The sequence below is a fragment of the Mastacembelus armatus genome, chromosome 24, assembly GCF_900324485.2.
Source record: "Mastacembelus armatus chromosome 24, fMasArm1.2, whole genome shotgun sequence".
Classification (NCBI taxonomy): Eukaryota; Metazoa; Chordata; class Actinopteri; order Synbranchiformes; family Mastacembelidae; genus Mastacembelus; species Mastacembelus armatus.
Window position 1 is genome coordinate 6,357,288 of NC_046656.1, and position 13,555 is coordinate 6,370,842.

The following is a 13,555-nucleotide window of genomic DNA, read 5'->3' on the forward strand; positions in this document are numbered from 1 at the left end:
AGACATGTCAGGGCTCGATCAGTGATGCGCCTGCTGGGGATGATTGCAGCAGCTCATCCGGTGGTGCCGTTCGGCCTATTGCATACGAAGCTGTTTCAGCGCTGGTTTATCCGACTGAGGCTCAACCCAGTACATCACCAGCGGTGTATACTATCCCTCCCCCAGTCAGTGGTCCTGGATCTGATTTACTGGAGAAACCCTCGTGCTCTGACGCAAAGGGTTCCCCTGGGCATTCGATCGAATCACGTGTCAGTGTTCACGATCATAGAGGCAGCGCATATAAGCGAATCAGAGCTGCTCACAGTGTCGAAAGGTCTCCGGCACTTTTCTCCACTGTTGAAGACTCGCCAGGTTCTGATCCTAACGGACAACACAACAGCGGCGGCGGATATCAACTGACAAGGGGGGGTACGCTCGGCGCTTCTCCTGCCCCTCGCTCGTCGCCTATTGCTGTGGAATCCCCACAAAAGCGGTGCACATTGCAGGAGAATGCAACATGGACGCGGACATCATGTCACGCGGCGGTCCTCGCGCAGGGGATTGATATCTCCATCCAAGCCTGGTGGCTCAGATAGGGAGCAGGTTCGGACATGCTGTTCTTTTCGCAGTTCGCAACAACGCGCACTGCGACCTGTGATTTTCTCTGCGTGTGAAGGTCAACCCTCCACTTGAGGTAGACGCCTTCGCTCATCGGCCATGACCGATCTCCCTGATCCCTCAGCTGCCGGCCCATGTTCAGGAGGAGGATCTGCAAGTGATTCTGATAGCTCTGGACCGCCCCGGAGCATCGTGGTTTCCCATTCTGCAGTGCATGAGGATATCTTCCCCCTGGAAGATTCCATGGAGGGAGGATGCTCTGTCACAGGCAGGGGACGTCGTAGTCAGCCCTCCGGTAATAAGGCAGCACCTGTGGGTTTGGCTGCTGAGAGGAACCGCTTAGAGAGTTTGGGGTTTTCTGCCAGCGTCGTCACCACCATACAAGGGGCGCATGCCCGGTCCACTACAGCGTCCTATGGGGCTAAATGGGCCGCGTTTGAGAGATGGTGCATGGAGAACGGCGTTTCTTCTGTTGCATGCCCACTCTCCGCGATTCTGTCCTTTCTCCAGACCAGATATTACTGGAGAGAAACCTGGCATTTAGCACCATTAAAACATACGCTGTAGCTATTTCCTCATGCCATGAGGGATTTGGCAACAGATCGGTGTTCAGTCACCCGCTCACAAAGCGTTTTCTTAGGGGAGTGCGCAGGCAGCGCCCCATCGCACATCCCTTGGCTCCGCAATGGGACCTATCTGTGGTTTTACGCGCTCTCACAGACGCTCCGTTCGAGCCGTTACAGCAGGTCCCTCTCCGTTTTTTATCAGGTAAAACCTCTCTTCTGCTGGCTTTAGCCTCCGCAAAGAGGGTCAGCGATCTGTCGGCTCTATCAGTATCCCCGGAGTGTCTTCAGATCAGGGAGGACTGCAGTGCAGCAGTTCTGCATCCCAACCCAGCATACATGCCTAAATGCATCACTAGTTCTTTCAGATCTAGAGTGATCACGCTGGAGGGCTTATTTCCTCCTCCCCACGCGCCTGCAGAGGAAACTGCTGCGCATCTTCTGCGCATCCGTGCACACTCCACTAGAGGAGTGTCATCCTCCACGGCTCCCCTGCACGGTTTGTCAGTGGAAGACATTTGCACGGCGGCCTCATGGGCCTCCTCATGTGCCTTCGTGCGTTTCTATTTGTGGGATGTTCCGAGCTCATCCCTCTCTCACGCTGTCCTGGGAACCTCCCAGTCTGGGAGGCTGGCAAGCCCGGGAAGCGTGCTTTATTATACGGATGCGGGACAGGCATCCGTCTGTTTTCAGCTTTATATGAAACCAGTGCTTACGTATCCCACCTGGTGCTTGCTTCGCTTCGAGTCAGGCAGTTACTCGCTTTATCTTTGTTTTCAGACTCTTCTCCTGGGTAGCCGGGCCCCGTGAGGCCAGTGAGTATTTCTGGCTATCGCTTTGACCCATAGCGATAGCCCAGAGGGCTGCGCCCCAATGAGACAGAACATTGGTTACGTATCGTAACCCAAGATTCTGTGATTGGGCGCAGCCCTCTGGGCTGTGGGCCCCACTGGTCCCTTGAGCCCGCTGAAGAAAAGACCGGTTGTTCTAAGGGAAGAGCCGCCTGAACCGCCGCCTTATATATGGGAGCTGCGGACGTGTGGTCACGCGGTTCGGGCGAGAGGGGCCCACCCCGGGTGGGCGTAAATGAATTTCTCTTCAGTGCGCAGGCGCGAAGAGGGGATATGACCCATAGCAATAGCCTAGAGGGCTGTGCCCAATTCACGGATTCTTGGGTTACGATACGTAACCAACGTTTCACGTCTTACCCTAGTGTGTTAGCTGTCAGTTTTGAACTGAAGATGTTGCTGGACGATATATTAAGGGATCACTTAAATGAAGTCAGCTCATCTTGAATGGAAAATAAATGTTTGGACCAATTTTCATAGAAAACAGTCTAGTGGGTGTTTTAAAAGCAACACTGTCAACCGTCTGATGGCACTGGAAGTCAGGGGATCAGCAAGGTCAGCAGGATTTACCTTCTGAACACTGTTATTATCTGTACTACATGTCAAACTAATCTGTCCTATAGTTGTAGAGATATTTCATTCTGGTACATAAATAATGGACCTTCCAACATAATGGACTCTTTCAACAAAGATGTATTTATTTTACAATCCAATGATTTATATTTGTTATTTTTATTGTTTAATTCATGAAGGCATTTTTAAATATTAAATTTATCACAGAAGAGTATACATAACCTTGACAACTGTGATTGTTATTAAAATGGCAACATTTTTTCTGTATGACTGAAAGAAGCCTTAGGTGCATGCACTAACATCAGTGAGTCAAGTGTGGAGACAGCTAATAACAGTGAGACTGTAAGAATTCATGTAGTTATATTATCTTCATTAAATAGGTTCAATAAATACAATTGTTCTCAATATTATTTTTAATATTTAAGTCAATGTAAGCATCTTTTACTGCCATTAATGAGCACATACATTATATACATGTAATTTATATGTATTGTGTTAAAGATATTTACATCATTGCGTAAACTGACAGCTCACTATAATGGTTGTCTGTACCTCAGCCAGCCTTAATATGTAACTTATTACATTTAATGAAGACATGTAAATACATGAACCTCTGATTTAATATTCTGATCATTTTAATGACCATGTATTTTGTCATTAAAAACAAAAAAGATGAATGAAGAGATGCTCTGGTTTTATTTTCTTTTTATCATTATTAATGTGTCTGTTGACTATTACAGTTCTCCAAACAATATGTCAGAGGAGTTTTGTGTGAGCAAAGTCACCTCGAAATATTTTTCCAGAAATGATGATTCTGAAAGCTGCTCGGAACCAGCTGTAAAAGAAAGCATAGATAAATGGATTGAGTGTTGAGTTTGACAGGGCGAGCCAGTTAAGAGTTTCTAACACTGAAACTGGCACTGACACATGAGTAAAAAACTGAAAGGCAAAACAGAGGAAGAAAGGAGTCCAACACATCAGGAAAGCTCCCACAACAGTTGCAAGAGTTTTGGTGGCCTTTCTCTCCATCTTACTGACAGTTGCTCTGGACTTTAAGCTCTGACAGGTTGTGTTCTGGATGCTGCGTGCCTGTTTCTGTGCAACAAGGAAAATCTTCAGGTAGATACACAACATTACAATCACTGGGAGGTAAAATGTGAAAACAGGTCCAAAAATGTTTGGAAGTACAACATCAATAAAACATGTTTCTTCACATTTTTCCTGGTTTAATCCTGCAACTAGAAAACCAACAGCAACTACAACAGAAACAGTCCAGGTCCCAAAGATCATGACCACAACAACATGCACATTTATCTTAGTTCTATATTTCAGAGGCTGACACACTGCATAATATCTGTCAATGGAAATACAACATAAATTTGAAATGGAAGCTGTACACAGTGACACAGTACAGCTGGTTCGTATTTTACAAAATAAACTGTCATGATACAGACATGAGCTTACATTGAACACCATGCTGAGAGGAAAGACCAGCACACCAACGAGCAGGTCAGCCACAGCCAGAGAGAGAACAAGAGAGTTTGTAGCAGTGTGGAGCTGTTTGAAGTAAGTTATGGAGATTATTACCAGGAGATTTCCACATACAGTTACAACAGATAATGAGCCAAGTACAATGTGTAATAAAACACATATTGTTAAAGGGGGACTTATCAATATGTAAGAGACCTTATGTATTGCATAGCAGAGAGGTGTGTCATCAGCATTAGAGCTGCTGACATTAACTTCTGGTGACATGTTTCTGGTTTCCTGAAAATTAGTTTCCCAGTAAAGAATAACAATGGTTATAATGTCAGAATATTATTTTTTAAAAACTGACTACACAAATTCAGAATTACAGTGATAGTTGTCTCGAGGTGAAGGAAGATCATAAGATCAAAAGCTCAAGATAATAAACATGAGTGTTGATGCTCCTCATTACTGTGACACTGTGCACCTTGATGTTTATGAACACCTGTCTCATTACCATAATGAATACATTTTCTAGCTGTCCAATCATATGTAGGACTTATTTTTCTGATGATGTCAGATGCCAGAGCTTCATAATGTTGATTCACTCTAGCTGAGGGGCCAAAAATGACTTCATTTCCTCTTTTGACAAAGCAAACAAATCATAATCTAATAATCTTAAACCTATGAGTTTAAATGTGTATATAACTCTGCCCTGGTCAGTGCAACAGTAATGCTTTTGTAACCCAGGTGCCGAATTTTTCATTTACTCAGTCTATAGTTCCCTGTGACCTAATCTTGGGTTGTTTAATTTTCATGAGAGGTAATGTCACAAGGTCATGTGACTAATCACGGAACTTTATGAACCAATAATGATTCACTGCTCAGGTGCAGTGGAAACACCGAAGGAGGTTGTTGCTACAGGAGGCGTTTACCATCTCTTCACCGCATCACAACAGCTGTGTGTGTGATACAAACTGAGGAACTGGCCAGTTTTCTTTTTGACCCTGATGGCAAGCTAATGGAGTAGGCCTAGAGACTTCCACTGCAGACCACTCTCCTATCTGACCGGTAGGGAGATCCATGCAGCCAAGAAAGAAACTGTTTGCTCAATATCATCATTTTTCTACAGCCCATGGACAATTACCCTTCACCCCCACTTCTTTTCACTTCAACTTTATTATTGTATGACTTTATCCACAAATCACTTCCCAGGAATTAATTTATCTGCAACTTGTTTATGGGTCTGTTAGACTGTGGGTGAGCTGGATAATATTATATTTTTTTTCCAAGTTGAACTGTGTATGTGCATTTAATCCATCCATTATCTATACCCGCTTATTCCTTGATCAGGGTCACGGGGATCTGATGGAGCCTATCCCAGCTCTCTTTCAGGTGGAAGGCACGGGTACACCCTGGACAGGTCACCAGTCCATCACAGGGCCACATAGAGACACACAAAGACAAACAACCACGCACATTCACACTCACTCCTATGGACAATTTAGAGTCACCAATCAACCTGACATACATGTTTTTGGACTGTGGAAGGAAACCGGAGTACCAGGAGTAAACCCACGCAAGCACAGGGAGAACATGCAAACTCCACACAGAAAGGCCAGGTTGCAAACCCAGAACCTTCTTCCTGTGAGGCAACAGTGCTAACCACTCAGCTACCATGCTGATGTGCACTTATTGACTTTTGATTTTAGGAGTGAACTGAACAAAAAAAGATTACATTTAGCATATTATTATGTTTGTCTATTGTTTCCATTGTATGTAATTTAATATAATGCTTGGCATCAAAAAGTTAAGTCTCTGTCTCCCTCTCCTAGAGCTGAAATTCTAGTGTTCTGATCACTAGCCAATAAGTATACTTGATACCATGCATATGCTACACTATCATGGCGAGCTAGCCAGGGGGGTGTTGTACAGAGTTGAATATACATTGTCAATCAGCTGTAGTCTTTATACTTACCATGGACAATTCTGAGAAACTGGGCCTTAAAATGCCCAACGCCGTGTTGGTCGAAGGCATAACAAGAGTGAAACTGATGAAGAAGTTATAGATTTTTTGGGCCTGTATGGTTCAATTTCAAAAACTGAATTTATTAATGAACTTGATTCTGTGTTTCATCAGATGCTAATTATATAGTTTTAATGGTCAACCATAAAGGCCAAGAGAAAGGAGGACACACACTTGAAGACAGCCCTCAAAACCTGTGGCTACCCCAAGTGGGCTTTCAACAAGGCAACATCCACATCAGGCAGAAAAACAAGAGACACAGATGAGCCTCTAGATCCACAGAGGAAGAACCTGGTCATTCCATATGTAGCAGGGGTTTCTGAGAGGCTTACACGGATTTTTGGGAAACATCAGATACCAGTCCACTTCAAACCCACCAACACACTGACAGAGACTGGTTCACCCTAAAGACCAGATACCAAAACAAAAGAGGAGCAATGTTCAGTTGTATACTGAACAGTGTAAGGAAGAATGCTCAGAACTCTACATTGGAGAAACCAAACAACCACTCAACAGGAGGATGGCCCAGCACAGGAGGAGCAGCTCCTCAGGACCACAGTCAGCTGTGCACCTCCATTTAGAGGAAACAGGACACTCTTTTGAAGACAGTGAGGTACACATTTTGGACAGAGAAGATAGATGGCTTGAAAGAGGAGTCAGGAAAGCTATCTATGTCCAAGTGGAGAAACCCTCCCTCAACAGGAGTGGAGGACTCAGACATAACCTATCTTCAATATACCAGGCTGCCCTTTCATCTGTTCCCAGCAAATTAAGGAACAAATCCAATGTTTCTCAGGAAGGACAGACTCTGCAGAGTTGGAGAATCAGAATGAGTCCACCATTAGATCCTAACAACCCTCACCCGAGCTCACTCCTTTGTTCACTTAATGAGCCTATTCAGATCAGGTGTGAAGTGAAACCAACTCACGGGTGTGGGTCTGACGACTCTTACCTGATTTGCTTAGCCCACTTAGTGAGCCTATTGGACTAAGGGTGGAGTGAAACTTACCTGGGAAATAAATTTGGAGGTTTCAGTCCAGCCTTTGTCAGACTTATGAAGCCACTTGGATAGGTGGCAAAATGTTTCAGCCTTAAAGAACTGAAAGTCCAGTTGCCATGACTCAACCTCTAGATTACCTCCCCTGGACGACTTCACAGACATACTTAAATATATTACATTTCTGTATGGAGGTGCTACTCAGTGTGCCACATCTTACTTGTTCCACTGCCTTCTTTCACGATAATGATAGAGTACAGTCTCTTAGCTCGGTGACGGTCTGACAGAAGAGCTGGTGATGTCGAATCCTATTTGAAGGTGAAATTCAATAAGTTTGTATAGCATCTGCTACACTTACATGAGCTGCTAAACTACACTGAGCCAGGCTATGACCTGTCCTCAAGAGGTACAAACAGTTATTAATGATTAATGTACTATTGATTGTTAACGTTAAAACTATAACTATTGGTTAAGAAGGACATACAAAATTTGCACCCCTACTTATTATAGAGAATTTAAGGAATATTGTTTCTGTTACTCCAGTTTCCAGTAATATGCATGAGTATTGTCAGTTCGCCAGCTGCATCGGCATCATAAGTGCAGAGGCACATGAACGTCTCGTGAACCTCCGAGATGATGAGAATCTCTTTGTACAAGGGGGAATCCATAATGCGATCATTAAAATGAAATCCTGTTAAGCATGTTGAAGATGAGGCAGTGATAGTACACAGATCTCCTCTGTCGAGTGAGATGTTCGTGCATTGTGTTAGTGGCACTATATTGCTCATTGTATGAGTTTTCTTGGTGACTGAATAACTGCAAGGCAGGCCCTGAACATGTGGGGGCCCTAAACAGAATAATTGTGGGGCCCTGTTTTGCAGTGGCATCAGCGTCCCCTCCTCCTAAGCTCCAATTCCCGGCATCCCAGTCATCGGCGTCCCCTCCTCCTAAGCTCCACTTCCCGGCATCCCAGTCGCCAGAGTCCTGCAGTGGCCTTACCAGAACGGAGCCTCCTAGCAGCACTGACAAGCCGAATCCCCTCAGTGCTGCCCCATCCGAGTCTCCAGTCCTGCAGCCTCAGCCACAGACTCACCACCGCCCTAAGAGGCAGAAGCCTAGACCTCAGTGCGTTGACGAAGTTCTCCCCGCTGAGGCATCCCACCAGCTCTCCCTCTTCTCCTACGCCTCACCGCCGGCTATCCAGCCTTCGACACTGGCTCCCTCGCCAGCTCCACAGTCGTTAACACCGGCGGAGGCGCGTGCAATCTGGCGGGAGTTGAAGGCCAAGCCCCTGGCTCCTTGAGATTTGGTTCCCGGCTCCACTGGTGGCGCAACCGCAGTCTTGCCAGAGTCCCTCCTCGCCTCTGCCCAGCCAGCGCCTTTCCTCACTGCTGCCTAGCCAGATTCTGCTACTTTTCTGAGTCGTCGACGGCGGCAGTGTCAGAGAATGGTGGCCATGTCTCCAGTTCAGCAATCCGAGCCCTGTCTCCTCTTGCTGCCGGAGTCCCCAGCCGCCACCTCGTTGCTGCAGCAGCAACCTGAACCTCCGTGCGCCGACGACAGCGTCCCTGCGGAGGTTCCGCCCAGGATCCTGTACCCTCAGTGCGCCGACGACAGCGTCCCCGCTGAGGATTCCTCCAGGATCCTACAACCTCAGTGTGCCGACTCTCACGTCCCCACTTAGGTTCCATCCCTGATTCCCAAGTCTCAGTGCGCCGATGACACCGTCCCCGCTGAGGTTCCGCCGAGGATCCTAGAGCCTCAGTGCGCCGACGACGACATCCCTGCTGAGGCCCCCCTTCTCATCGCTGACCAGGTCCTATCCCAGACTCCTGTGCCCCAACTGCCAGACCCTCAGCGTGCCGACGACACTGTCCCCACTAAGATTCGAACACAGTGGCCAGAGTTTCCCGAGCCGAGCTTCCCGAGCCGCAGCAGCAGCCAGAGCTTCCTGAGCCGCAGCAGCCGCCACCAGAGCATCCCGAGCTTCCGGGCGCCAACGGCGGCGTCCCCGCGGAGAACCCGGTGCTGTTCCTGGAACCTCAGTGTGCCGCTGTTCCCGTCCTGCCAGTCCCGGTCCAGCCGGAACCTGATCCTGATCTTCCAGAGTCGCCGCCGTCGCCGCCGGCCGCGCTCCCGGACCCTCCAGGACCACAGCAACCAGAGTGGCCAGAGCCACCGGAATGGTCACAACCGTCAGTGTGGCTCAAACCACCGGATTGGCCAGAACCATCAGAGCCACCAGAATGGCCAGAGCTGCCGGAGTGGCCCCAACTGCCAGTGTGGCTCGAACCACCGGAGTCCCCAGAGTGGTCTGAACCACCAGAACCGCCAGGGTGTTCCGAGCTGTCAGAACCACCACTGTACCCACAGCCCGCACCTTGCCCAGTCCTGCCAGAGCTACCAGAGTTCCCGGGACTGTCCGAATTCCTCCGCCCACCTGAGCCCTTCCAGACACCAGGTTTTCCAGAGCCCAGAGTACTACCTGAATTCCCAGGGCTGTCAGAGTACCTCCAGTCGCTGCTGCTACCGACCAAGCCTACACGGATCCACAGCCACCGGAATCGGAGCCACGGCTGCCTCAGGGTCTACTGAGGCTAGACTCCGCACCACAGTGTTCCCTCAGCCCAGGATCGCCATTGAACCCACCACTATCCGAGCTCCCGCAACAGTTGAGCCGTCAGGGCTCCCGCAGCAGTCAACACACTCGCAGCAGCTACCAGAGTTTCCAGAGCCGCCGCTGCCGCGGCAGCTACCAGATCCACAGTCACCTGGGAGTCCCCAGCCGTCTCAACTGCTGCCACAGCATCCCCAGCCATCGCAGCTGCTGCTACAGCTTCCCCACCAGCGGCCGCCAGAGAGCCCTGAGCGGCCAACTGAACCCCCAGTTACCAGTGGAGTATCCGTGGCAGTCGTCAGAATCTGGCCCTCCAGCGCCACTGTTGCCAGAGTCACACCCTCCAGCGTGGTGCAACCCTCAGGCCCTCGAGCCCCAGCCAGACAAGTCTCTGCCGGATAGATAAGCGCCACCGGTGTGGCCTCGACGGTCAGAGTCCCCAGCGCTGCCTCGTCGACCGGAACCTCCAGAGTCCCGACTGCAGCCATAATTGGTAAAGTCTGACTGGGTTCAGTGCCCTGTACTTATACCTATGGCCATTAATTAGTTAAAAACATGAAACCAACAAATCACATGTAACCTGTTTTTTTAAAACTCTGTTTGCCTCTAATAATTTATTATGTTTAATTTGATTTTCTTTCACTTCCAGTAACTAAAAAACCAGAGATCAGTATTTGGAAGCTCCAGTTAAGCAACGACTAAGACTTAGCCTGACAGTTATCCTGCCGTGGACCAAGCTAATTTCACAGCCTAAGTTGCCATAGAAACTGAGTTCGAACTATTTATAGTTTGCTTTATGAAACCGAATCAACCGACAAGAAGTTTGACTTACCAAAATAAGCCTGGCTTATTTCACAATCTTGTTTTATACAACAGCCCTCTGGACTTTTAGGGGGAACCCTGTTTACCTGTCCAACCCAGTAGTAGGCCTGCCTTTTTTTTTCCGTATTTCTACTTATCTGTTTCTAGATGTTCCTTAGTTTTCTGCCTGAACCTGGTTTCTGTTTTGATCCTCCCATGGTTATATATTGGTATGTTTTGGGAAATTCTTGTTTGTATTGCCTGTTCTGACCTGAACCTGCAAGTCTCAGCATTTACTTTGTGCTTTTAATAAAGACTGTAAACCTCATTCCTTCTGGTCAAGTCTCCTTTCTGAGCTCAAAAACCTAAAAACATAATTCCCCAGTGAGTCAAACCCAGACAGCATGACCATCAATATTATAGCAACAGGATGACAGACCTCACATCAAGCCTGACTTTCACTCCTGATACCGTACCAAAAAGACATCATTTAATCTCTTAACAATTCACATAACAACCAAATTGCATGGCAAACATCCAAATGCTTGTCCACCGATATCCTTTACATTTACAGAATGGCCTGGGATCGAGTCAAATTCCAAGCCTGAAAAAGTTTTTCAATCTGCCCCTGGTAGACATACTGTAAATTTTTTCCAACAGTTTACCAAAAGATCCCTAAGTCATGTGTAATTGTATTTACAATAATGATTCAAAATTTGCATCAAATCTCTTCACAGTCTGTACAGCAAAGGATCTCTAACTCCAGTCCTTGAGGGTCACTGTCTTGTTTTGCAACTATCCCTCCCCTACCCACCTACCCTACTTTTTTCAATCAATTGTAATTTGCAGTCCATATTCATTCACCTCAAAAGGTCACCATTTCAAAGATGGGATAAAAGCATATGAAGCTGTAGTAGCAGACAATGAAAGAAGAAGACAACAAATCTTTCAACTAAGATGGTATTTGTCATTTTTATTGTATGAATCATTAATGTACTGTCAGATATTAAATTTATCGCAGTTGAGTACACATAACGTTGACTATGAATTTTCTTAGAGGATATCTTTTTTCTGTATCACTGAAAGAAGCCTGCGGTGGAGCCAAATGTTTCCACATGTATTAACATCAGCTGAAGCCTTTGTTTGTTCAATATTTGACTGTGCTGCAGAGTTATGTTAGATTTAACATCTGCAGTTTATTCAAACACGTTCATGTAAGAATACCTCTAATATTAAAGTTTATTGAACATTTTTAAGAATATAATGATTATTGTAAATATTGTAGTTAATGTAAACACCATATACTGCATTAAGAAATAAGCACATACACTGCATATAATTTTATATGTATATATTGTATTAATTAGTAATCTAATGAAGAGATGCTCTGGTTTTATTTTCTTTTTATCATTATTGTGTCTGCTGACTATTACAGTTCACCAAATAATATGTCAGAGGAGTTTTGTGTTAGCAAAGTCACCTCAAAATATTTTCCCAGAAATAATAATTCTGAAAGCTGCTCGGAACCAGCTGTAAAAGAAAGCATAGATAAATGGATTGAGTGTTGAGTTTGACAGGGCGAACCAGCTGAGTGTTTCTAACACTGAAACTGGCACCGACTCATGAGTAAAAAGTTGAAATGCAAAACAGAGGAAGAAAGGAGTCCAACACATCAGGAAAACTCCCATAACAGTTGCAAGAGTTTTGGTGGCCTTTCTCTCCATCTTACTGACAGTTGCTCTGGACTTTAAGCTCTGACAGGTTGTGTTCTGGATGCTGCGTGCCTGTTTCTGTGCAACAAGGAAAATCTTCAGGTAGATACACAACATTACATTACACATCATTGGGAGGTAAAATGAGAAAAGAGGTCCAAAAATGTTTGGAAGTACAACATCAATAAAACATGTTTCTTCACATTTTTCCTGGTTTAATCCTGCAACTAGAAAATCAACAGCAACTACAACAGAAACAGTCCAGGTTCCAAAGATCATGACCACAACAACATGCACATTTATCTTAGTTCTATATGTCAGAGGCTGACACACTGCATAATATCTGTCAATGGAAATACAACATAAATTTGAAATGGAAGCTGTACACAGTGATCCAGTAAAGCTGGTTCGTATTTTACAAAATAAACTGTCATGATACAGACATGAGCTTACATTGAACACCATGCTGAGAGGAAAGACCAGCACACCAACGAGCAGGTCAGTCACAGCCAGAGAGAGAACAAGAGAGTTTGTAGCAGTGTGGAGCTGTTTGAAGTAAGTTATGGAGATTATTACCAGGAGATTTCCACATACAGTTACAACAGATAATGAGCCAAGTACAATGTGTAATAAAACACATATTGTTGAAGGGGGACTTATCAATATATAAGAGACCTTATGTATTGCATAGCAGAGAGGTGTGTCGTCAGCATTGGAGCGGTTGATATTAACTTCTGGTGACATGTTTCTGGTTTCTTGAAAATCAGTTTTTGAGTAAAGAATAACAATGGTTATAATGTCAGAATACTGTGACACATTAGTACAACTGCACAAATGGAAAATTATAATTACCAGAGTTCTCTAGAGGAAAACTAACATTTTCAGTTTACATCATACCTACCTTTAAATGTTCAAGATAGAGTAGTTCATGTGGTGGTGATCTTCAAGTACTTTGTCACTGTCACTGTGCATCACGATTTTTATCAACCCTGTCTCATTACCATACTTTTTAATTTCTAACTGTCCAATCAGAAGAGGGAGATCACCAGAGGGTAGGGGAAAAAAGTGTATGCACTGATAGACTTTATTTTATCTTATTTACAAACAATATCAACATAAAACTCAAAGCACAGTTAATTCTATTTTTCTATATTAATGAATGTCACACTGAGGGAAAATCTACTGTACAACTGAATGAGTAAGTGTGTCCAAACTCTTGACTTGACACTCTTGACAATTTTCATTTCTAAAAGTTCATTTTAGTAGTGTGAACAACAGTTTTACATTGAAAAAACTGACAAATGGGCAGACACGGAAATCCAGGCTGCGGACTCAACGGATAAAAGCAAAGCAC

General features: G+C 45.4%; 2 protein-coding genes across 2 annotated transcripts; both read right to left on the bottom strand.

The window, feature by feature from the left end:
* Positions 1-3,337: 3,337 nt before the first annotated feature.
* LOC113137542 (trace amine-associated receptor 1-like) lies at positions 3,338-4,336 on the bottom strand. Its single transcript, XM_026319263.1, has one exon. It carries the CDS (start codon positions 4,334-4,336, stop codon positions 3,338-3,340), a length of 999 nt encoding a protein of 332 aa, XP_026175048.1.
* A 7,634-nt stretch (positions 4,337-11,970) lies between these two features.
* On the bottom strand, positions 11,971-12,945 carry LOC113137543 (trace amine-associated receptor 1-like). Its single transcript, XM_026319264.1, has one exon. It carries the CDS (start codon positions 12,943-12,945, stop codon positions 11,971-11,973), a length of 975 nt encoding a protein of 324 aa, XP_026175049.1.
* Positions 12,946-13,555: the final 610 nt, after the last annotated feature.